The following is a 26445-nucleotide window of genomic DNA, read 5'->3' on the forward strand; positions in this document are numbered from 1 at the left end:
TGCATTTAGATAAAGTTTTTTGGCATATAGAGTAGATAGCTGATTATGAAATATGTAAGTACATAATTTTCATATTGAGTTCTGTGGATATTTCACAAGCAAAGCCATACAAGGAAAACTATATGAAATTAAAATTGCTTTTCTCATTTTTCTGACACTTTCAACGTTTAGTAAATCCTTCTAAAAGACAGCAGTGGCTTTTCTATAACTTCAGTTATTTACAACTTTAAACCTAATTAAATTACCAAATTTCAAAATCAGTTTTAGACTTTAAAATACTTCACTACACATGAATTAGTATTTAAAATATTCCGTAAATAAATTGCATACATTCAGAAATGAAAAATGAAATAGATTGATAAACACCATTCAAAACAACATTGTAACTGTTATTAAAACAAAACCTTACTTGTCTGGGTTTTTCACTCTGAATGTTGCATTAAGCGCTTTTAACCTGGAGTCTGCCTGGAAAAAATAATTTGTTCACTTAATATAATTACATTTCAGGGTATAAAATTCAAACAGCTTTACTTTCCCTTTAGAATTAAGATGCTCAAGCACAATTTTCTTCATATACAGCTGGAAATACATTAAACATCCTTGAAAAAACAGCTTAGGAGCTATTTTTGAGAATATGACAAAACATCTTATAAATTAGACTGAAAATGTAGCATTTGCTGATAACAAAGTAAAACAACTACAAACACCAATACACTAACAGGCATGTGGCTTCTCCATTGTTATAATTCAGTACAGATATGTGGAAAAAGTAGTTCAGCTCTTCTCTAAACCAAGAAAAGCAATGATCTGAACTAAATAAACTAAGGGAAACTGCTGCTTTAGAGACTGTGTACCAGATAAGACAGTTCTCAGAATCCAAGCCAATGTACACTGATTTTTTTCTGTTTCATAGTCAGTGTTTTAGGGAGAAATAAAGAAATATGAGAATACGTGTACTAAAGTAGGTAAGCTAGATGACATCAAATTACTTTCTGGCTACTGTAAGATGCTGCAAGACAGCACAACTTTTTACCTCTCTTTACTTATTTCTAGGTAATTATTCTCAAAGAAGGAACAGAGGGAAAGACACTAAACAGTAATTTCACTGCATGGAATGTATATTTATCTAAATCCTATCCTAAGTGCTCACTAAAGAAACAAAATACTTTTCTGACCAAGGCACAGGAACTATAGGGTTCATGAAAGGCAGTTCAAACATCAATCAAGTTCAAGATGTGCTTTGGTTTCAAAATCCTCAATCAGTTTGAAAATTTTACATTATTCCACCTACCAATGCACAATTAGAAAAACTCTCAATTAATATAGCAAAAATATTACCAGGGCTTCCCAGATTACTTGACCAGGCAAAGAAAAACAAAAGTAACAATATACTACTCCAGAGTCACAGCCTCCTGGAACTACAGACCAGAAGAGATTTACAGAATTATCTAAAGAAGTTTAACTTATCAATGATTTCAGGGGATTTCTAAAATCACCATTTCACCAATTCTTGATCTATCTTACATCTCATGGACAAATGAGTTATTACATTTGAAAGTCCTTACAAATAGCAACACCTATAAATCTGATGTATATAGCAAAAATCACTAAAAAGGGGCAGACATTATGGCTCAATAGGTTAAGTCACCACTTTGGACATCCACATCCCAGTTTGGAGTATCTGGGATGGAGTCCCACCTCCATTTCCAACTGCAGCTTCCTGCTAGAATGCCTGGAAGCCAGTAGATGATGGCCTAGGTACTTGGGTTCCCGATGCCTACTAGGAAGGTCTGCATGGAGTTCCTGGCTCCTGGCTTTGGCCTGACCCAGCCCCAGTCACTGGGGACACTGCGGGGTAAGGCAGGAGACAGAAGATCTCTATCTGTCCCTCTACCTTTCGAATAAATAAGTAAATAAACATTTTTTAAATTACTAAATACTAAAGGATCTCACGAGTTTTAATGACTGGTCATATGCAAAAGTGATTTTTTTAAAGAGATTTATTTTATTTCTTTGAAAGGCAGTTACAGAGAGAGAGAGAGGAAGAGATAGAGACAGAGAGGTCTTCCAACTGCTGGTTTACTCCCCAGTTGGCCGCAATGGCCAGAGCTGGACCAATCCGAAATCAGGAGCCAGGAGCTTCTTCCAGATCTCCCACATGGGGGCAGAGACCCAAGGATTTGGACCATCTCCTACTGATTTTCCAGCTGCACAAGCAGGAAACTGAAGCAAAGTGGAACAGCAGGGACTCAAACCAGCACCTATATGGGATGCTGGCGCTGCAGGCAGCAGTTTAACCTGCTATGCCAGAGCACCGAACCCAGCAAAAGTGATTCTTTAAATGAAGATCAAATTACATAAAAACTGTAAGAAGAAATACTTCATCTTTTCCTGAATCTCATGCATTTTCATAGTACTAAGTTTATTCTTTATGCTTAGCATCACCAATTTACCAATTTGAAAATCATATAGAAGCTGGTGCTGCGGCATACTGAGTAAAGCTGCCACCTATGACGCCAGCATCCACATGGATGAAAGTACGAGTTCCAGCTGCTCCACTTCTGATCCAGCTCCCTGCTAATGCGCCTGGGAAAGCAGTGGAGGATGACCCAAGTGCCTGAACCCCTACACGCAGCTGGGAGACTGCTGCTGGGAGACAAGTTCCTGGACCCTGGTTTCAGTCTGGCCCAGCCTGGCTGTTGCAGCCATTTGGAGAATGAAACAGTGGATGGAAGATCTCTATCTCCCTCTCCCTTTCTCTCTGTAACTCTTTCAAATAAAATAAGTAAATCTTAAAAAAAAAAAAAAAAAAAAAAGGAGAGAGAAAAAAAAGAAAGCATATAAATGTAAAAGGTCACCAGGCTGACTTTCACTCACCAAACATTCTGTCAGGTCAGGTCAGGTCCAGCACTACACCCAACTCAATAAAGGGAAACTGTCTAAAATGCAGCCAAAGTAGAAATTCTCCCCCAAAGCTGGATCTCCAAAAAACTATCTGGACTGCACCAAACTGCATAGATTTCCCCACTAAGCACCTAAAGGTGCCCCTCACCCATCACTGTGTCATACCACCCTATTTTGTTCCACTTAAACCAGCATTAGCCGAAATTATCTTGCTTGTTTCTTGGTTAAACATTAGACTATAAGACAGCACAAGGGAGTGAACCAGCAGATGGAAGACCTCTTTCTGCCTCTGCATAATTCTGCCTTTCAAATAAATAAATCTTCAAGAAAAAATAAAACAAACAAAAAAGACATAATATGAAAGCATAATATGAATAGCAGCCCAGAGTTGCACAACAGTTACTGTGGCAATACTATTTTTTTAAAAAGATTTTTTTATTTACATGAACAGCAGAGTGACAGAGAAAGAGAACAGGAGGCAAAGAGAGATCTTCCATCCACTGGCTCACACTCCAAATGTCCACACCCCAAACTGGCTGGACCAAACTGAAGCCAGGAGTCAGGAACTCTGTCCAAGTCTCTCTCATGGGCAGCAGGGGCCCAACTACTTGAGCCATCATTTGCTGCTTCCCAGGCACATTTGCAGGGAGCTGGATGAGAGGCAGAGCAGCAGGCCTCAAACCAGCACTCTGATACTGGATACAGGCATCTCAAGCAGCAGCTTAACCCCTTGCCCTACTGTGGCAGTGATTTCATGTTTTGCTCATCCTTCCCCAAACTTTGCCTGGTAAATCTCAACTCAGCTTGAGCCTCTGTCTCACACTTCTCTACCTTGGCCTCATGGGTTGACAGCTTTGCAGCCTTTTATGGTTCAGGCCTCAGCTCAAACATTACTCCTTAAAACTGGGTGATAGAGATGCCATGGGACCATGTGACTCAGTTTGCCCAAGGACAATCCTGTTTAATAGCTATTGTCCTACTGTTATTATTAATAGCAGCTCTTTTTACTCTCAAAAGGTTGCTATTTGGACAATAAATATTCCAGTCACCCACCTCAAAGTAACTCTTGAAAAACAATCCCTCCTGTCACATTAACAATGCTGAAACTTTATTTATACTATATACCACTATTTTAAGTATTTTTTTAATGTTAATTCAGTATCTCTAAGCATTAAAACATAAGCTCATTAAAACATAAGCTCATGGGGCCGGCACCATCCCATAATGGGTAAAGCCGCTGCCTGCAGTGCCAGCATCCCATATGGACACCAGTTTGAGTCCCGTCTCCTCCACTTCCAATCCAGCTCCGGCCGTTGCAGCCAACTGGGGAATGAACCAGCGGATGGAAGACCTCTCTCCATGCCTTTCCTTCTCTCTGTGTAACTCTGACTTTCAAATAAATAAATAAATCTTTATAATCATTCTTTTTTTTTTTTTTTTTTTTGACAGGCAGAGTGGACAGTGAGAGAGACAGAGAGAAAGGTCTTCCTTTGCCGTTGGTTCACCCTCCAATGGCCGCCGCGGCCGGTGCGCTGTAGCCGGCGCACCGTGCTGATCCGATGGCAGGAGCCAGGTGCTTCTCCTGGTCTCCCATGGGGTGCAGGGCCCAAGCACTTGGGCCATCCTCCACTGCACTCCCGGGCCACAGCAGAGAGCTGGCCTGGAAGAGGGGCAACCGGGACAGAATCCGGTGCCCCGACCGGGACTAGAACCCGGTGTGCTGGTGCCGCAAGGCAGAGGATTAGCCTAGTGAGCCGCGGCAAAAAAAAAAAAAAAAAAAAAAAAAACTCATAAGAGCAGAGAGCTTATGGATGTTCCTAGCTCATTCAAACAGTACCCACAGTGGCCGGTGATGTAGTATAGCGGGTTAAGCCGCCGCCTGCAGTGCTGGCATCCCATATGGGTGCTTGTTTGAGACCCAGCAGTTCCACTTCTGGTCCAGCTCTCTGCTATGGCCTGGAAAAGCAGTAGAAGATGGCCCAAGTCCTTGGGCCCCTGTACCCAAGTGGGAGACCCAGAAGAAGCTCCTGGCTCCTGGGTTCAGATTGGTACAGCTCCAAATGTTGTGGCGAATTGGGCCACAATTGGGGAGGACTTCTCTCTCTCTCTCTGTGCCCCTCCTTCTCCCTCTGTGTAACTCCAACATCAAATAAATAAATAAATCTTAAAAATAAATAAACAAACAGTACCCACAGCACTCGGGACTCAGAAGAATCCCTAACACACTCTGCAGGCACCCAGAGTTTGGACCCTCCACTGGCTCTCTTGGATCTTGTAAGCAATACAAAGATGAGCAGAGACCCTAATGGACCAGACTTTAGTTCTGACAGGTCTGCTACAAGCAGCAAAGTTTCAGATTCTTTTAAATCAGCCTGTATCCATTTAAAGTTTGAACATATTGGATGATGCATATGTTCATGACTGAGTTAACTAGTTATAACAAAACAACTAGTTTTGTTACATAACATTATAACAAAACAACTAGTTTATATGTCCATTACTTTAAAGATAAATCTTTTGCTCTCCTTTCATGGAATTATATAGCATGAATATTTATATGAAATTCTAAAACATGAATAAATGTCAAAAATCAATAATGTTGAAAAATTGTTGCTTGTGCTAATATAAAACAAAAAAGAATTAAGTTTATAATTATCTTGTGGTGCATAACAGTCACTCAGCAAAGATTTTTAAAAATATTAATCTAGTAGGCCAAGACTATAGATTAAACAGGTGGCAGGCTATTAAGATGTAGCTTAGGATGCCTGCACTCCATACTGGAATACCTGGGTTCAAGCCCTGGCTCTACTCTCAAAACCAGCTGCCTGTTAATGTACACTCTGGGAGGCAGCAGGTGATGGCTCAAGTGCTAGGGACCCTGCCATCTTATCTAGAAGACCAGGATAGAGTTCCAGGCTCCTGGCTTCAGCCTGGTTCAGCCCCTGCTGTTGCAGGCATTTAAGGAGTAAACTAGCAGACAGATCAGTGTCTGTCTATCTAGTTCTCTCTCTGCCTTTCAAATGAATAAACATTTTAAAAATAAAAAAACAGAGGGGCCAAGCGCTGTGGCACAGAAGGATAAGCCTCTGTCTGTGGTGTCGGCAGCCCATATGGGTGCTGGTTCAAGTCCCAGATGCTCCACTTCCAATCCAGCTTCCTGCTAATGTACCTGGGAAAGCAGCAGCAGATGGCTCAAGTACTTGGGCCCCTGCACCCATGTGGGAGACTTGGAAGAAGCTCCTGGCTCCTGGCTTCGACCTGACTCAGCCCCAGGCATTGCATCCATCTGGGAAGTGAACCAGCAGATAGAAAACCTCTCTCTGTCTCTCCTTCTCTCTTTCTGTAAATCTGCCATTCAAATAAAATAATTTTTTTTAAGAATTTATTTTATTTATTTGAAAGTCAGAATTACAGAGAAAGGTAGAGACAGAGAGAGAGGTCTTCTATCTACCGGTTCACTCCCCAGATGGCCACGACAGCCAGAGCTGTGCCGATCTGAAGGCAGGAAGAAGGAGCTTCTTCCGGGTTTCCCAAGTGGGTGCAGGGACCAAGGACTTGGGCCATCCTCTACTGCTTTCCCAGGCCATAGCAGAGAGCTGGATCAGAAGAGAAGCAGCCGGGACTAGAACCAGCGCCCATAAAGGGATGCTGGCGCCTCAGGCCAGGGCTTTAACCTGCTACACTACAGAGTGGGCCCCTCAGATAAAATAATTTTTTTAAAAGTTTGTGGAAAATAGAAGAAAAGTGCCAAAAAATTGAAATCCATATCTAGTTTTTTCATAGTGTACATTTTCCATGAACTTTTTGAAGACCCCACATGTGATGAGTCTAAAGATTTTTTTTTACCATTTCTGACAACTTTCTAAAATTTTCTTCCAAAAAGCAGTCTTATCACCTTAGAGTAATAGTTATCAAATTTTAGAGGCCAGCATTGTAGAGCAGACGTTAAGCTGCCGCCTGTGATACTGGCATCTCCTCCCATACCACAGCACCAGTGCAAGCTGCAGCTGTTCCGCTTCCAATCCAGCTCCCTGCTAAGGCGTCCACTAAGGCAGGGGATGATGGCCAAGTCCTCAGGCTGCTATGACTCACACAAGAAACCCAGATGGAGTTCCAGGCTCCTGGCTTCAGTCTGGACCAGCCCCCACTGTTGGGGTCATTTGGAATCAATGGAAGATCTCTTTTTCTCTCTTTCCTCCCCTCTGTCACTCTGCCTTTCAAATAAATAAAATAAATCTTTAAAAAAACAAGTTACGAAAGTTTAGGTTAATGGGAATCAGCATGTTGGGAATGAACATTAGGTCTTGGTATTCAGAACAATCCCAACAACTGAGATGCACAGCCCACTGACCACACACGAATCAAGAGCACATAGTGGCCGGTGCCGCGGCTCACTTGGCTAATCCTCCGCCTGCGGCACCGGCACACTGGGTTCTAGTCCCAGTTGGGGCGCCGGTCCTGTCCTTGTTGCTCCTCTTCCAGTCCAGCTCTCTGCTGTGGCCCGGGAAGGCAGTGGAGGATGGCCCAAGTGCTTGGGCCCTGCACCCGCATGGGAGACCAGGAAAAGCACTTGGCTCCTGGCTTCGGATCGGCACAGCGCCAGCCGTGGCGGCCATTTGTGGGGTGAATCAACGGAAAGAAGACCTTTCTCTCTGTCTCTTTCTCTAACTCTGCCTGTCAAAAAAAAAAAAAAAAAAAAAAAAAAAAGTACATAGCAAGCATAATTCCACTTTTCCTCGAAGCCTCCAGACACAACCACTATAAACTGGGCCCATCTGTAAGGCAGTGAAGCTCTAGGCTATACAGGAAGTGTGGGGATTAGGCCTCATGCTAAGTGAACCCATCCTGCAGGGTTCTGACTCCTACACTACAGTTCCCTCCCCTGCCTTGCCATCAGGCTAAAATGTACAATAAAACTACTGTCAGCGTGCCTGTCTCCAGTATTACTCACTTCGGCATCTTTTTATTTCCGTTAAAATAAGTTATAGCCTAAAACACAGAGAGCCAAGATTATCTGAATAACTGAGAGAGAAAAAAGTATTTCCATAAGTATAGTAGTAAGCCATATTATCTCCATTTCAAAATATTTATAAATTATAATCTGATATGACAAAGTCAGATACCTGACTGTTCTCCGTATAGGAAAAAAATTCTTTGTATTTTATTTTGTGCAGAATTTCAAGTACCTATATACAAATGCATAAGTTCCAATTTTTTTAATTACTAAAAAAATTTTTGGGTGGCCAGCATTGTGGTATATAGTAGGTTAAGCCACCACTCGATGCCAGTATCCCATATAGGTGTGGGTTCGAGTCTTGGCTGCTCCACTTCTGATCCAATTCCCTAATAATGTGCTTAGGAAAGCAGAGGAAGATGACTCAATGGCTTGGGCCCCTGCCACCCATGTGAGAGACACAGAAGAAGTTCCTGGCTCCTGGCTTTGACCTGGCCCAGCCCTGGACATTGTGGCCATTTGAGGAGTAAACCAGCAGATGGAAAAACTCTCTCTCTCTAACTCTGCATTTCAATAAAATAAAATACAATTTAAAAAAAAAAGATTACTTAGGGGCTGGCGCTGTGGCATAGTGGGTAAGGCTGCCGCCTGCAGTGCCGGCATCCCATATGGGCACCAGTTTGAGTCCCGTCTCCTCCACTTCCAATCCAGCTCACTGCTATGGCCTAGGAAAGCAGTGGAAGATGGCCCAAGTCCTTGGGCTCCTGCACCCATGTGGGAGACCTGGAAGAAGCTCCTGGCTCCTGGCTTCAGATCAGCTCAGCACCAGCCATTGCAGCCATTTGAGGATTAACCAGCAGATGGAAAACCTCTCTCACTCTCTCTGCCTCTGTCTCTCTATAACCCTGCCTTTCAAATAAATAAATAATTCTTATTTATTTATTTATTTAACAAGCCTGAATGTGCTCATGTTCAGAGAGCAATATTCTAACAATGGCAGACTGCTAGGAGGCTGTTGCTTGCAAGAGAATCTTATCAATTTGAAGTCCTTATTTGAGAATAAGGCGATTACCAGCTTGAAAAATTTGTTCTTAAATCGATGCCATTTTAAGAATAGAATTTGTTTTGTATATTAACTATGTAATTCTTTTGCTCAGCTTTTTATATTTTCACAAGAAGTTATATTGAAGAACAATTCTCTCTTTGATAGGTTTTGGAAGTTTTAATTAATTAGGAAAATCCCCTGGAGTGTATACAATTCTGGAGATTTCTGTAATGCCTAGTACGAAGATGTTAAATATAAAGCTACAATTCTGTAAAAAAAAAAAAAAAAAAAAAAATGATTAATTACTTAGGTCATATTGAACTAGTGAAACTATACTAACATGTGAATCATGTATCAATTTACAAATTGAGTGTCTCTTATTTGAAATGTGTGGGACCAAAAGAAGTGTTTCAGATTACAGCGTCTTTTGGATTTGGGAATATCTGCATAGATTTCATTGGCTGATCAGGCCTAATCTGAAATCTGAAAAGCTACAAAATTGAAAATGCTCCAAAATTCAAAGCATTTCAAGATTTCAGATTTCTGGATTGGGGATACTCAACCCATACTATCTGAATTTATATTATATTTATCTACTTACCTATTCATTTCACATCAGAGATGAAACTTTAGTCAGGATGGCCATCTCACTACCACCACCATGCTCCTCAATTTTCAGATAACAACTTCATTTCCAAACACTACTTCCAATGACTAAATGTGGAAAAACTAAATAAGCCTGAATTGCCAATAGATGCTCCTGTGCCATTTTGAATTGGTTGTCATACCCCAGTAGGCAGAAGAAGCATGACCAGGAACTTATCTTTTAGTCAAGTAAAATGGGAAAATCCAATCTTGAATCTTCAGAAGTGCCTTTCAGGGGCTGGCACTATGGTATAGCTGGTAAAGCTGCCATCTGCAGTGCCAGCTTCCCATATGGGTGCTGGTTTGAGTCCTAGCTGCTCCACTTCCAATGCAGCAAGTGGGAGACCTGGAAGAAGCTCCTGGCTTCAGACTGGCCCAGCTCTAGCCTTTGAGGCCATTTGAGGAGTGAACCAGTAGATAGTAGAACTCTCTATCTCTGTCTCTCCCTCTCTCTCTAACTGTGGCTTCAAGGGACAGTTTTTTTTCCATACTATTTGTTGAACTCTTTACTTAGTATAGAGTTAATCTTATATGCATAAAGTTAATTGAAAATAGATCTTAGTAAAAAATAATAATGGGAATAGGAGAGGGAGGAGGAAGGGTGGGAGTGCAGGTATGGTGGGAAGAATCATTGTGTTCCTAAAGTTGTATTTATGAAATGCATGAAGTTTGTATACTTTAAATAAAAGGCTTCTGGGGAAAAAAAGAACAAAAATAAACACATCTTTAAAATATACTTTATGCTGGCACCGCAGCTCACTAGGCTAATCCTCCGCTTTGCGGCGCCGGCACACCGGGTTCTAGTCCCAGTCGGGGCGCCAGATTCTGTCCCGGTTGCCCCTCTTCCAGGCCAGCTCTCTGCTGTGGCCCGGGAGTGCAGTGGAGGATGGCCCAAGTGCTTGGGCCCTGCACCCCATGGGAGACCAGGAGAAGCACCTGGCTCCTGCCATCGGATCAGTGCGGTGCGCCGTCTACAGCGCACCGGCCACGGCGGCCATTGGAGGGTGAACCAACGGCAAAGGAAGACCTTTCTCTCTGTCTCTCTCTCTCACTGTCCACTCTGCCTGTCAAAAAAAATAAATAAACTTTATAAAAAGTACTCTGTAAATTTAAAAACATAAAATAAGAGAAGACATGCCTTTCATATTCGATAAAGAGTGAGCACTTGGGGCCAGTGTTGTGGCGTAGTGGGTTAAGCCGCTGCCTGTGATGCCAGCATACCATATGGGCACCAGTTTGTGTCCTAGCTGCTCTACTTCCCATCCAGCTCCATTCTAATGGCCTGGGAAAGCAGCAGAAGACGGCCCAGGTACTTTGGCCCCTACCACACACGTGGTAGACTCAGAAGAAGCTCCTGGCGCCTGGCTTTGGCTTGGCCAAGCCCCGGCTGTTGCAACCATTTTGGGAGTGAACCAGCATATGGAAGATATTTGTCTCTCATTCTTTCTCTATAACTCTGACTTTCAAATAAATAAATGGGGGGGGGGGGGGGAGTGAGCAATTGTGGGGGAAGGGAGTGAGCAGAAATAGGAAGGAAGTAAAAAAATGCAAAGTATAATATGAATTCACTGTGAGAAAAAGGCTACAACTTGTATTTAAAGTGCTGCTTCAAAATGCTCTTTCCTAGTAGAATTAATATACTCATTATAGTCTTACTAGTAATTAGAATTACACAAATTAAAAGTGAAGTGCAGTATTTCTTTTCTTTGCAAATCCACAATGATACATTCACTCACTCACTCAACAAAGATCAAATACCCACTGAGTGTACAGCACTGTGCTAGAACTATAAAGGAACACAGCAAATTATTTCATACAAAATTCTTACCTTCAGCTGGAACCCAGTTTCATTCACAGTCTCCTTCCAGTTACCTTCCTAAAAATTCAAGTTAATTTTAGAAATCACTAATGAAAAGCAAAACAATCCACAAAGAATATTATATTTTAAATAAATACCTATCACTCTGTTCTTATTTCAAGGGAGACAAGAGAAAGTAGTTAAAAAGGACTTCTTCCCATTTCAAAATTAAGCATACAGTCCAGATCACCAAAATGTAGACCAAAAATTTTTCAGATATGGACTTCAAACACTGAAGAGTAATTCTGATATTATTTAAGTGATACCAAAAAATTATCATCTTTGGTATCTTCAAGTATAAGATAGGTTAACCAAAAGAATAATGGATTCCTATACTTTGAAATTCAACACAAAACAAAATCATAATAAATTACATATAAATTAACAAAGTGGCTCCAAAAAGATCCTTAAGAACAGCATTCCATAGTTTAAAACAACAAAACCCATCAAATGAACATTAAAAAGACTAAATAAAAGAAAAATACCTGTGTTAGAAACAAATAGAAGATTTTGTCTCTACAAAGGACTGGATGGGAAGCAACTCTCAAGAGAAAATTTTCTAAGCCAATCCGTCGTCTCTCCACAAAGTCTGGATCCATGTTGTCAGCAGAGAGTTTGTGCCACACGAATTCTGCCTAGATAAACAAAGCATCATTAAGAAAGTCCCAACGCCGCTACCCGGAAGCTGCTGCATTTCACTTCTTACCCGCTTTTCTGGCAGAGGCGGCACGACAACGTGTGGATAGTAAACTAGAAGGTAGTTTCTCAACAGCTCAAACTCACTGTACCGCCTCCACAGCGCGTCTGTTAGGACACTCTGGCCGTCGGCATGTTCAACTGACCTGAAAAGGAAGAAGAACATTTCTACTATTGTTTTTTTTAAATAAGAATATATACATATAAACACAACCTGTCTTAAAATTTAAGACCATTTAATGTTTACAAAGCAGGCCCTGAGTAAATGCTTTTCGCATACTTTCTTATTTAATCCTCACAACAATCTATAAAGCCGGGACTTAGGCTCCTCACTGCACAGATGAGGAAACGGCTGCACAGTCCGGGCTCTGCTAGGATAACAGAGACCCGGGTGTGGGCACTCACGTCCATCCGATTCCGAAGCTTCCCCTCCCCCCATCCCTTTCCTTCTGTTACAGGAAGCCTACTGGACTCAAAAGATACAGCTGTACCAGGAACATTCTAAACGCCTCAGTGTATAATCTCTGATTTTATGGTAAAATCTGGCTTAGCTAGTGTTTCATTAAATAAAAATATTTTTAACTTCAGTTCTGCCAAGATGAATTAACACTCATGATGAAGACTAAGACACCACAAAACCTCAATTTAGATTATAAACCAATCAGACCGGGGCCGGCACTGTGGTGCAGTGGGTTAAGGCCCTGGCCTGAAGCACTGGCATCCCATATGGGCACCGGATTGAGACCCGGCTGCTACACTTCCTGTCCAACTCTGCTATGGCCTGAGAAAGCAGTAGAAGATGGCCCAAGTCCTTGGGCCCCTGCACCCACGTGGGAGACCTGGAAGAAGCTCCTGGCTCCTGACTTTGGATCGGCATAGCTCCGGCCATTGCAGCCATCTGGGGAGTGAATCATTAGATGGAAAATCTCTCTCTCTGCCTCTGCCTCTCCTCTCTCTGTGTAACTGACTTTCAGATAAATAAATAAATCTTTAAAAAATAAATAAATAAATAAACAAACCAATCACACCAATCAGATGAATCCAAAACCAGGAAATACAATGATAAAATCTCAAGTATCTCTAAAAGGATGGGAAAGAGGGATTGTAAAAACTCCTTTTAAGTTTTACATGTAATTATAAAGAGCTGTCAGGCAACACCATCTCTCACCCATATAAAAGTTCAACTTGTAACTGACAGAAGGTTGGAGTTAAATCATATAAAGGATATTTTAAATTACTTGATTACTTGAGGTTTCTGCTAGCATAAGCACTGTGAGAAAGCATCAGTCTTCTAAGTACGGTTAGTACTTTCTTATTTTCTAATTGTTTGCTAGACAATAATTTATTTGTACTCCCAAGAAATGCACACACAACCACAATGCATACCTCTCTATTAAAAACACAAAGACACAAAAACAAAATCAATCTAGGAATAAAGCTGTCTTTTAAAAAAATTTTTTTTTAGGGGCTGGTGTTGTGGCACAGCAATTTAAGCCACTATCTGCAGCACTAGTATCCCATATGGATGACAGTTTCAGTCTCAGCTGCTCCACTTTTGATCCAGCTCCTTGCTAGTGTGCCTGGGAAAGCAGCAGAAGATAGCCCAAGTACTTGGCCTCTGAATCACATGGAAGACTGGGATAAAGCTCCTGGCTTCAGCCTGGCCCAGCCCAGGCCGTGGCGGCCATTTGGAGAGTAAACGAGAAAATGAAAGATATCTCTCTTTCTCATTGTCTCTCCCTTTTTATCACTTTTTCAAATAACTGAATAAACCTTTTTCCTAAAAAATGATTTTACAAATATTAAAAAAAAATGTTTTAAGATGTATTTATTTATTTGGAAGACAGAGCAACAGAGAGAGGGGGAGAGAGAAAGAGAGAGATCTTCCATCTACTGGTTCACTCCCCAAACAGCCTCAACCAGGGCTGAAACTGGGCTGAACCAGGCTAAAGCCAGGAGCCAGAAACTATCCTGGTCCCCCACAGGGGTAGCAGGGGCCCAAGCACTTAGGCCATCTTCTACTGCTTTCCCAGGTGGATTAGCAGCAAGCTAGACTGGAAGTAGAACAACTAGGACTTAAACTGGCACTCTGAGATGGGATGCTGGTGTCATAAGCTACAGCTTGGTTCACTCTGCCACAAATGCCAAATCTTTTTTCTAGAACTTAATATTGGGGCCAACACTGTGGCACAGTGGGTAAAGCTGCCGCCTGCAGTGCTGGCATCCCACATGGGCGCTGGTTCGAGTCCCGGCTGCTTCACTTCTGATCCAGCTCTTTGCCATGGCATAGGAAAGCAGTAGAAGATGGCCCAAGTCCTTGGGCTGCTGCACCCATGTGGGAGACCCGGAAGAAGCTCCTGGCTCTTGGCTTCGGATCAGCACAGCTCCAGCTGTTGTGGCCAATTGAGGAGTGAACCTGCGGATGGAAGACCTCTCTCTCTCTCTGCCTCTGCTTCTCTTTCTGTATAACTCTGACTTTCAAATAAATAAATAAATCTTTAAAAAAAAAAAAAACCTTTATATTTATTTCTTTGAAAGGCATAGAGAAATCTTCCATCTGTTTGTTCACTTCCCCAAATGCCTGCAATAGCAGGGGCTGTGCCAGGACAAAGCCAGACTAGAACTCAATCCAGGTCTCCCATGTGGTTGAAGGGACCCAAGTACTTGAGCTATCACTTGCTACTTGCCAGGGTGTACATTAGAAAGAAGCTGGAATAGGAAAAAGATCAGGACTCAAACACAGGCACTCTGAAATGGGATGCACATGTCTCAAGCAGTGTCTAACCACTGCACCAAATAGCTGACTCAAAGTCAAGTTTGAAGTATTTGCATCATGCCAAGTCATTTTTATTATTTAAGCTTACCATGAAATTTAATCATTATGTATTAATAAAAAGGAAACAAACAACGGAACACAAAATGCACAAATGTTTCCCTTTCCCCAGCAAAAAACCAGAGAATTATTAAATCACAATTCATTTTAAAGAGTTGACCTAAACATTAGCTATGACTAATAACTATTCCAATTCAGATTCTCAACTTTAGCTGTAGAAGTATCCAGATTAATCTCAGGTTTCAAATTATTCAAAATTATAACAAAATCTACATCTTGCTAATGAGTACATAAATAAAGCCAATACACAGTATGCCTACAAGGCTTGTAGAAAACCTGTTAAAACAAAAACAAAAAACCAGGGGATAGCTTTGTGGTGCATCAGGTCAAGCCCACTGTTTGCAATACAGCATCTCATATCAGAATGCCAGTTTGAGTCTTGGCTAGTCAGTTCCAATGCAGCTCCATGCTAACGTGCCTGGGAAGGCAGTGAAATATGGCCCAAATACTTGGCCACTGCCACCAATGTAGGAGACCAGAATGGAGCTCCTAGCTCCTGACATCAGCCTGAAGCAGAACTGGCTGTTGTGGCCATTTGGGGGAATGAAGCAGTGGATGGAAGATATCTAAATATATCTCATCCTTTCTCTTTGTTTATTTGCCTTTCAAAGAAATCTTAAAAAAAAGGGGGGGGTGGCCAGCGCCGTGATGCACTACGTTGATCCTCCGCCTGCTGTGCCGGCATCCCATATGGGCACCAGGTTCTAGTCCGGCTGCTCCTTTTCCGGTCCGGCTCTCTGCTGTGGCCCAGGAGAGGCCCGAGTGCTTGGGCCCTGTACCCACATGGGAGACCGGGGGAGGCGCCTGGCTTCTGGCTTCAGATCAGCGTAGCTCTGGCTGTGGTGGCCATTTGGAGGGTGAACCATTGGATGGAGGACCTTTCTCCCTGTCTCTCTCACTGTCTGTAATTCTATCTGTCAAATAAATAAATAAAAAATCTTAAAAACAAAACAAAACAAAACAAAAACCAGTAAAGACAGGATCTAACCATTAGAAAATGACTGACAGCACAGAGAACACTGTATCAGATTCAAAAACTACCCCGTCTATCCAACCAGTCAACAAATATTTAGTGGCTGGGGCTGGCGCTGTGGCATAGCAGGTAAAGCTACCACCTGCAGTGCCAGCATCCCATATGGGTGCCAGTTCAAGTCCTTGCTGCTCCACTTCTGATCCAGCTCTCTGCTATGGCCTGGGAAGGCAGAAGATGGCCCAAGTCTTGGGCCCCTGCACCCCCGTGGGAGACCCGGGAGCTCCTGGCTCCTGGTTTCAGACCAGCACAGCTCTGGCCATTGCAGCCATTTGGGGAATGAACCAGCAGAAGGAAGACCTTTCTCTCTGTCTCTCCTTCTCACTGTCTGTAACTCTACCTCTGAAATAAATAAATAAAAATATTAAAAAAAAAAAAAAAAAGTATTGCCGGCGCCACGGCTCACTTGGCTAATCCTCCGCCTGAGGTGCCAGCACCCCAGGTTCTAGTCCCGGTCGGGGCACTAGATTCTGTCCCGGTTGCTCCTCTTCCAGTTCAGCTCTCTGCTGTGGCTCGGGAAGGCAGTGGAGGATGGCTCAAGTGCTTGGGCCCTGCACCTGCCTCCTGGCTTCGCATCAGCGCAGCGTGCCGGCCGTAGCAGCCATTTGGGGGGTGAACCAATGGAAAAGGAAGACCTTTCTCTCTGTCTCTCTGTCTCTCTCTCTCACTGTCTAACTCTGCCTGTCAAAAAAAAAAAAAAAAAAAAAGTAAGTATAGAATCCCTAAGGTTAATTGGCCTTCACCAACCCAAAACCTCATATATATTTAAATTTGTTTACATGATATTCTTTCTGGAATTCAGTATTTATGCATACAATCATGGACAGTGTGAATATTACTAAGCCTTCATATTAACTGAGAGTTGAAGTTGGATCCTGTAGCTTACCCATCTATATTTTGGGAACAAGTACAAAGCCCGGCCTGCAATTTGCTAGAGTTCTGTGGTTTAGTAGGCTAAAACTGACCACAGCTGAAGTAACTGCTTTTAATTCCCTCAGAGATTTTGTCTGTTTGTATTCACAGCAGTTCAGCTCTTTTAAAATAGGTGTAAAATCATGTCTCTGTTAGAATATGTAGGAATTCCATTTTGGCTTGGGAGGCAGCGTGGTATCATTACTTGATTCTTAGGGCTGATGGTGGCTGCCTACTTTATTGTGATGGTTTCTGTGTAAAACCAGTTGTGTGCTATTAAATGTTTGTGTTTTTTTTTTTATTTGAAAGAATTAGAGGGAGGGAGGTAGAGAGAAAGAGAGAGTTCTTCCATCCAGGACCCAGGAGCTTCTTCCGGGTGTCCCATGCGAGTACAGAGGCCCAAGGACTTGAGCCATCTTCTACTGCTTTCTCAGGCCATAGCAGAGAGCTAGATTGGAAAAGGAAGGGCCAGGACTAGAACTGGTGCCCATATGAGATGCTGGCACCACAGGCGGAGGACTGACCTACTGTGCCACAGCGCTGGGTCCTCTATACTTACAAAGTTATTTCTCATGCCAAATGTCTGTATGATATGGGTAGGAAAGAATTTGCTAAGACAGAGAAAACACAAATCATAAAAGAGAAGAACACAAACCGAACTATCTCAAAACTTACAACCTTTTTACTTGAACAATAACAATCAAACTCATGGTCTATGGCCCTTTTTTTTTTTTTTGTAAAAATTTTTATTTACTTATTTGAGAGGTAGTGTTACAGAGACAAGGACAGACAGAGAGAAAGATCTTCCATCGCTAGTATACTTCCTAAATGGCCACAATGGCTGGAGCTGGGCCAGTCTGAAGCCAAGCGCTTCTTCCAGGTCTCCCATGTGGATGCAGGGGCCCACCTCCTACTGCTTTCCCAGGCCATAGCAATGAGCTGGATGTGAAGAAGAGCAGCTGGGACAGGAACTGGTGCCCATATAGGATGCCAGCACCACAGGCGGAGGCCTAGTCCACTAGGTCACAGCGCTATCCCCTTGTGGACCATTTGTAAGTAAACATCTGGAGTTTTATATTAAAAAGGCAAAATCCAGGGCGAATGTTTTGCCTAATAATTAACATGCTGGATGGGATGCCTACATCCCATAAGAGTGTGAAGCTTCAAGTCTTGGCCTTACTCTTTTTTTTTTTTTTAAGAAAGTTTTTATTTAATGAATACAAATTTCATAGGTACAGCTTGAGGAATATAGAGGTTCTTCCCCCATACCCGCCTTCCCACCCCCACTCCCATCCCACCTCCTACTCCTTCTCCCATCCTATTCTTCATTAAGATTCATTTTTAATTAACTTTACATACAGAAGATCAACTTTATATTAAGTAAAAATTTCAACAATTTGCACCCACACACACAAAGTATAAAGTATTGTTTGAGAACAAGTTTTACAGTTAATTCTCATAGTACAACTCATTAAGGACAGAGGTCCTACATGGGGAGTAAGTACACAAAGACTCCTGTTGTTGATTTAACAACTGACACTCTTATTTACGACGTCAGTGATCACCCCAAGCTCTTGACATTGTGGGGAGCAGCCCGGACTGGACTGAGTTACTGGAATTGGGACTTATTCTATGCATCTGCTCTCCCACAATATGGCGCTGGGAGAGAAGTAAACAGCTTCCGCACAGCTGCCTCCAGTTCAACCAATAAACTGTAGGACTTGCTCCTGATTGGAGAGCAGCGTACTCGGCGTGTGGGCAGCCGAGTTAGGATTGGCAGAGGAGGACTATAAAGGAGGAGAGAGACGGCATTCACCGGGAACATCTAAGGGGAACATCTGAGGGAACACCTGTGCAGCCCCCAGAGAGCCGGCCGGCGGTGTGCCGCTCCCCTGCGGAAGTGGGGAATGTGGCCAGGGGGAACTGCCCTTCCACGGAGGTGGAAGGGATAGTAGCCAACCCGGGAAGAACCAGCAGCAAACCCGGGGAGGGCCGAGCAGACAGAAGAACAGCGCAGGGTCCTGTGTCGTTCCTCCACGAAGAGGGGGAGCGACATAATGGTGCCGTGACTCGGATATGAAGCCTAGGCAGGGTTTAGTGTCGTTCCTCCACGAAGAGGGGGAGTGACATAATGGTGCCGAAACCCGGGAAGAACCAGCAGTAAACCCGGGGAGGGCCGAGCAGACGAAAGAACAGCGCAGGGTCCTGTGTCGTTCCTCCACGAAGAGGGGGAGCGACAGACATAAGCTGTGAAGGCTATGAAAACCTTTGAGTCCACAAACTGTATCAGTATTTAGGCAAGTCTTGGCTGCTCCACTTCTGATCCAGCTCCCTGCTAATGGCCCCTGGAAAGCAACAGAAGATGGTCCAAGTACCTGCACCCACGTGGGAGACCCAGAAGCAGCTCCTGGCTTCAGTCTGGCCCAGCTCTGGCCATTGTGGCCATTTAGGGAGTGAACCAGTGGATGAAAGGTTTTTCTTCTCCCTCTTTCTGTAACTCTGCCTTTCAAATAATTTTTTAAAAAGGGGATGGGGGGGAATGTGTTCATCACATTGTTAAACCAGATATTTAAAAAAAAAACTAAAGAGTAAACATAAATTATTTTAGATTACACAGATCAAGGTTCAAGGTTCTCTTCCAGCAGAAGTAGTCAGCACCTAACTTCAAGCCCAAGTGAGTAAAGAAACTGCCACATACCAAAAATATTTTTTAAATTTAGAATTTACCTAGAAAGCTGGAGATAACAGTATTCTCGGCTGGCGCCGCGGCTCAATAGGCTAATCCTCCACCTAGCAGCGCCGGCACCCCGGGGTTCTAGTCCTGGTCGGGGCTCCAGATTCTGTCCCAGTTGCCCCTCTTCCAGGCCAGCTCTCTGCTGTGGCCCGGGAAGGCAGTGGAGGATGGCCCAAGTGCTTGGGCCCTGCACCCCACGGGAGACCAGGAGAAGCACCTGGCTCCTGCCATCGGATCAGCGCGGTGCGCCGGCCGCAGCGCGCCAGCCGTGGCAGCCATTGGAGGGTGAACCAACGACAAAAGGAAGACCTTTCTCTCTGTCTCTCTCTCTCACTATCCAGTCTGCCTGTCCCAAAAAAAAAAAAAAAAAGTATTCTCTAAAGTATGACTTTTAAAGTGACTAATTTAATTTAAAAAACAAACTAGGGTAGGCATTTGGCACAGTGGTTAAGTCACTATTTACTACACCCACATACCATATCGGAGTGCCTGGTTCAAACTCTGCTCCACTTCCAATCCAGCTTCCTACTAATGCTCATCCTGGGAGGCAGTGGTAATAGCTAAAGTACCCGAGTTCCTGCCACCCACCTGGGAAGCCTGGATTGATTCCTGGGTCCTGGTATTGGCCTGGCCTGGCCATGGACGTTGTGGGCATTTGGGGAATGAACCAGTGGATGGAAGATCTCTGTCTGTCTCTGTCTCTCTGCCTTTCAAATAAAACGAAAAGTATTTTTAAAAATTGTTTTAATCCTCTCATGGGGTCATAATTTTTGTAAAAATAACCTTACCAATCTCTTTGACACATAAATATATGTAGTTAAGTCACAAAATGACCCAACCCAATTTTTAAAAGAACTACCTTAACTCTCCCTTTTCCTAAAATCCCTATGACATATACTCTCTCACTTTTAAAAGATTCTTTTAGTTTTATGCCCCTACAGGATACCAAAAAACTGAGGATGCCCAAATTTCATATATAAAATATTTGGACAAACACTCTACTCACAAATCATCTCTAGATTACTTGTAATACCTACTGCAATATAAATATATAAATAATTGTTGTACTGCATAGTTTAGGGAACAAAGACATGCAAAAAAGACATAGGTCTTCAGTAAAATCTAATTTTCCCTCCAATACTTTTGATCCACAAGTAGCTGAACCAACTCTATTGATACAACGGGCTGACTGCATCTACAAAGGTTTGCAAAGTCATCTTTAGATAACCTTCACCAAGATTTTAACTTTCATTTTGGGCGAACCACACACCTGGAAGATGCCTTGAGATTCACAAGTTTCAGCATAAAGGTTCAGTGACTTTTAGCAAAGCCTATGAAACAGTTGAGTTTAAGACTTTTTTTCTGGGGTCAGCACTGTGACTCAGTGGGTTAAAGCCCCGGTCTGAAACACCTGTATCCTATATGGGCGCTAGTTCGAGTCCTAGCTGCTCCACTTTGAATCCAGCTCCCTGCTGATGTGTGTGGGAAAGCAGTGGTGGATGGCCCAAGTGCTTGAGCCCCTGTACCCACATGAAAGACCTAGAAGAAGCTCCTGGCTTCTGGCTTCAGAATGGCTTGGTCCTGGCTGTTGTGGCAATTTGGGGAGTGAACTAGCAAATGGAAGATCGATTTCTTTCTCTCTCTCTCTCTCTAACTCCTTCTTTCAAGTAAATAAATAAATCTTAAAAAAAAAAAAAAAAAAACTTTTTTCTTGGGGCTGGTATTGTGGCATAGCAGCTAAAGAAACTATCTGTGACACCAGCTTCCCATATGGGCACCGGTCTAAGTCCCCACCTGCTTCTGGCCTGGAAAAGCAGCAGAGGATGGCCCAAGTGCTTGGGCCCCTGAACATTCATGGGAGACTTGGAAGAAGCTCCTGGCTCCTGGATTCAGTCTGGCCCAGTCCTGGCCATTATGGCCTTTTGGGGAATGAACCAGCAGGTGGAAGACCTCTTTCTCTCTCTCTCTAATTCTGCCTTTCAAATAAATAAAATGCATCTTTAAGCAAATAAAAAAAAGACCACCTTAGTTCTTAAAAAAGTAAACATTAATACAAGGTTATAACACATAATCAGCTTGGTTTGGTATTGCTATTATTTTATTTTACTGGCACCAAAAAAAATCTTTTTTTAAACAGGCAGATTTAGACAGTGAGAGAGAGAGAGAGACAGAAAGAAAGGTCTTCCTTCCATTGGTTCACCCCCCAAATGGCTGCTATGGCCGGCGCACTGCATCGATCCAAAGCCAGGAGCCAGGTGCTTCTCCTGGTCTCCCATGCGGGTGCAGGGCCCAAGAACTTGGGCCATCCTCCACTGTACTCCCAGGCCACAGCAGAGAGCTGGACTGGAAGAGGAGCAACCAGGACAGAATCCAGTGCCCCAACTGGGACTAGGACCCGGGGTGCCGGCACTGCAGGTGGAGGATTAGCCAAGTGAGCCACGGTGCCGGCCCAAAAATATTTTTTTTAACTGAAAGCATTTCTGGGGCTGGCATCATGGCATCCCAGGTTAAGCCACTGCCTGCATCACCAGCATCCCATATGGATACTGCTTTGAGTCTCCGCTGTTCCACTTCCAATCCAGTTCCTTGCTAATGTGCCTGGGGAAGCAAAGTAAGACAGCTCATGTCCTTGGCCCTCTGCACCCATGTGAGAGACCTAGGTGAAGCCCCTGGCTTCTGGCTACGGCCACTGTGGCCATTTAGGCAGTGAACCAATAGATAGAAGATATTTCTCTCTCTCTCTAATTCTGCCCCTCAAATAAATAAATAAAACTTGGGAAAAAAAAAAAAGTCCTGTAACTTTCTGGGGAGTTTCCATTTCTTACTGCATGGTTCACGTTGTGTTTTCTACCTTACCACATGGTCTAAAATGCTAATCGATTCATTTTTCTTCCCATTAAGTTATCTGTTACTTCCAACTGTCCTAAGACAACTTAGGCATTGTTCTCTATTCCTAGAATTCTCTGTTAACCATCTCCACACAAAGAAATTCATTTTATAAACTCAGCAGAACCCGATATTCTTTTACAAAATTCGTAGGGATAAGATCAAAATCTCCACCAAAGCCTATGTCCAGTAATATTCCAGATCCCAGAAGCATTCCATAAACTACCCTCTTCCCCCAAAAACAAATCAGAATATGGCTACCAAAAACAACCCAGCAAAAGACACAGCTGTTCTCTTACTGCATCTGTTAAAAAGTAAAACAAAGTCAATCCCTGAAAATAAAATGGTTCGTAAAATATTCAGTTATTCAACAGAGTTTGCATCAACAACTACCAGAAAAAGCTTTCTCTCTAAACGTAGGCCTGATTCTCACCACCTACCTTGTTTCAATGAGGTAAGCAGTGTATGTTTCCTGCATATTCATGGCAGTTCTTCCAGTTCGTTTTTCCGCTTCTGAAACACTGATTTCTATCTTCTTCAACAAAAAATTATTTTCTGTCATCTAGACAAAAGTCAATGGAATAAGAACAAAAAACCCGTGAGTGGAAAGAAAAAACTTATTTTAATAAAACCTCTTATTTTTACATATTTCAAGATAGTTTTTTATATCTCTTGAATTGTTAAGGGTTGCAAATGGCAATCTCTTTTTATCAACATATTGTCATGCACTAACTTCTCCAGGCTATTTTAACAGGTATCATACATTTCATTATTAAGATTTAGACATTTCACACAAGTGACCAAAAATAAATCTATATAGAAATGCATAAGAAAAAAATTTTTAGAACAAATTGTAGGTATCAGCACTGTCGTGTAGCCAGTTAAGCCGCCACCTGCAGTACCACCATCCCATATGGGTGCGGGTTCAAGACCTGGATGCTCCACTTCCGATCCAGCTCACTGCTATGGCCTGGGAAAGCAGTGGAAGATGGCCCAAGTCCTTGGGCCCCTGCACCCACGTGGGAGACCCGGAAGAAGCTCCTGGCTCCTGGCTTCAGATCAGCTCAGCTCTGGCCTCTGTGGTCATTTAGAGAGTGAACCAGCAGATGGAAGACCTCTCTAACTCTCTTTCTCTCTCTGTGTAACTCTTTCAAATAAATAAATAAATCTTAAAAAAAAAAAAAACACATTGTACATGGCAAATCCTAGGAACACAATGGATTAGGAAGCACCATGAATCTGTCTCCCAACCAGGACAACAATTATATAGGGAGACCAGGTCTCATGCAAATATTTGGCAACTCTGGGGTCTCATGAAGGTTTGAATGATGAAATGTAGTTAACTTTGATCAACTTAGCATATAGTAGCTGTCCATCTCCCACCCTGAGCCCTGCAGTAGTAGCTGAGTTCCTGGAGAAGCTTAAACACAGCTTGCAGGAGCCTAGGGTAGGCAAAGGGGGTTTTGCCTTGCAAATATCAGGGATCTGACCTCTGATCAGCGCCTGCTGCTGTTAATCGCAGAAGTAAAGACAAAGCTGACAGCCACTGTTGTGCACCTTCCACAGTTTTGCAAATCTGTCCTCCTAACCAAAGAAACTTCCAGGGTATTTAAGGGCCAACACTCTATTCTTTCTTCCTTCATTTTTCTTTTTTCCCCCTTTTGGAAGCCAGATATTAAAATATTGGACATTCAGGGGCTCAGTGTTTTGGCACAATGGGGTAAGCCACTGCTGGGGACACTGATATCCCATATCAGAAAGCCTGTTGGGGTCCTGGCTACTCCACTTCTGATCCAGGATGTTGTTAATAAGCCTGAGAAAGCAGAGGAAGATGGCCCAATTATGTGAGTCCCTACCACCCACATGGAGTCTGGGATGGCTCCTGGTTGCAGCCTGGCAGAGCCCTAGCTGTTGCAACCATTTGAGAAGTGAACCAGTGCATGGGATAACAAACTCTCCCTCTCTCTCTCTCACTGTGTCTTTCAAAAAAGTAAAGAAACACATTTTTAAAAAATCTTGGAATTCCAAAACAATTGACTATACAGAAAAAAAAAATGAGAAAATGACCATATATGCACAAGGAAAGGCTCAGGCTTAGAAAGACCTGACAAGACTTAAGATTTATGGCCGGCACCGTGGCTCACTAGGCTAATCCTCCGCCTTGCGGCGCCGGCACACCGGGTTCTAGTCCAGGTCGGGGCGCCGGATTCTATCCCGGTTGCCCCTCTTCCAGGCCAGCTCTCTGCTGTGGCCCGGGAAGGCAGTGGAGGATGGCCCAAGTGCTTGGGTCCTGCACCCGCATGGGAGACCAGGAGAAGCACCTGGCTCCTGCCATCGGATCAGCATGGTACGCCGGCTGCAGCGGCCATTGAGGGGGGAACCAACAGAAAAGGAAGACCTTTCTCCCTGTCTCTCACTGTCCACTCTGCCTGTCAAAAAAAAAAAAAAAAAAAAAAAGACTTAAGATTTACACCTTAGGCTGGCTTGGCACAGAGGTTGTGAAACAACAATCTTCTCCCTGACCCTTCTCAAAATAAATAAATAAATAAAAACCTCAGCAAACTCTCAGGAAAAGAATTTGATTTCCAGAGTCACCACATTATTATACTCAAATGCCCAGTTTTCAACAAAAAATCATAAAATATACAAAGGGTGAAGTAAGTCCCATACAAAGAAAAAACAAATAAATCAACAGAAACTGTCCCTGAAAGAGATCAGATGGGAGATCTACTAGATAAGACTTCAAAACAACTGTCTTAACGTGCTTTAAGAAGTGGGGGCCGGCACCCTGGCTCACTTGGTTAATCCTCTATACCTTGCGGCGACAGCATCCCACATGGGCACCGGGTTCTAGTCCCGGGTGCACTCCTCTTCTAGTCCAGCTCTCTGCTGTGGCCCAGGAAGGCAGTGGAGGATGGCCTCTGCACCCACATGGGAGACCAGGAGGAAGCACCTGGCTTTGGATCAGCGCAGCGCCGGCCGTAGCAGCCACTTGGGGGTGAAGCAACGGAAGGAAGACCTTTCTCTCTGTCTCTCTCTCGCACTGTCTATAACTCTACCTGTCAAATAAAAAAAACTTTAAAAAAAAAAAAGGAAGAAAAGAAGTGGAAAAGGTCAAGAAAATAATGTGTGGGGCGGGCACCATGTCTCACTTGGTTAATCCTCCGCCTGCGGCACCAACATCCCATATGGGCGCCGGGTTCTAGTCCCGCTTGCTCCTCTTCCAGTCCAGCTCTCTGCTGTGGCCTGGGAAGGCAGTGGAGGATGGCCCAGGTGCTTGGGCCACTGCACCCGGATGGGAGACTGGGAGGAAGCACCTGGCTCCTGGCTTCGGATCGGCACAGCACTGGCCGTGGCGCCCACTTGGGGGGTGAAGCAATGGAAGGAAGACCTTTGTCTCTCTCTCACTGTCTAACTCATCTGTCAAAAATAATAATAAAAAATATTAAAAAAAAGAAAATGTGTGAACAGCATGGAAACATCAGTAAATAGAAAACTTTAATGAAAACAAAAAAGAAATTCTGGAGCTAAAAGAATAGTGACAGAAATTTAAACATCATAGGGGCCAGTGCTGTGGCTCAACGGGTAAAGCCACCGCCTGCAGTGCCAGCATCCTATATGGGCACTGGTTCAAGTCCCGGCTGCTCCACTTCCAATCCAGTTCTCTGCTATGGTCTGGGAAATCAGTAGAAGATGCTCCAAGTCCTTAGGGCCCTGTACCCACATGGGAGACCTGCAAGAACCTCCTGGCTCCTTGCTTCAGATTGGCCCAGCTCCTGCCATTGCAGCCATTTGCGGAGTGAACCAATGGATGGAAGATCTCTTTCACTCTGCCTCTCTGCAACTCTGCCTTTCAAATAAATAAATAAATCTTAAAAAAAAAAAAGA

General features: G+C 43.4%; 1 protein-coding gene across 7 annotated transcripts in view; it reads right to left on the reverse strand.

The window, feature by feature from the left end:
• SNX4 (sorting nexin 4) overlaps nucleotides 1-26445 on the reverse strand; it is an 88165-nt gene that overhangs the window by 41833 nt on the left and 19887 nt on the right. For 4 of the 7 annotated variants that reach the window (XR_016233148.1, XR_016233149.1, XR_016233147.1 and 1 more), the window contains exons 2-6: nucleotides 22998-23119; nucleotides 12113-12248; nucleotides 11892-12041; nucleotides 11377-11424; nucleotides 410-465 (exon numbers count right to left, since the gene is read on the reverse strand). Coding sequence is in view for 4 of the 7 variants with exons in the window: in XM_002716413.6 (XP_002716459.4) it covers nucleotides 410-465; nucleotides 11377-11424; nucleotides 11892-12041; nucleotides 12113-12248; nucleotides 22998-23119 (512 nt within the window). In the remaining 3 variants the exon portion in view is untranslated. Of the gene's footprint in view, nucleotides 1-409; nucleotides 466-11376; nucleotides 11425-11891; nucleotides 12042-12112; nucleotides 12249-22997; nucleotides 23120-25372; nucleotides 25617-25709; nucleotides 25978-26445 lie in introns of all 7 variants that reach the window. The other 3 variants (XM_070072239.2, XM_089331878.1, XM_051859213.3) reach the window with 3 other exon arrangements.

The sequence above is a fragment of the Oryctolagus cuniculus genome, chromosome 4 (assembly GCF_051225735.1).
Source record: "Oryctolagus cuniculus isolate XC-2025 breed Fujian yellow rabbit chromosome 4, ASM5122573v1, whole genome shotgun sequence".
In the NCBI taxonomy this organism is placed as follows: domain Eukaryota; kingdom Metazoa; phylum Chordata; class Mammalia; order Lagomorpha; family Leporidae; genus Oryctolagus; species Oryctolagus cuniculus.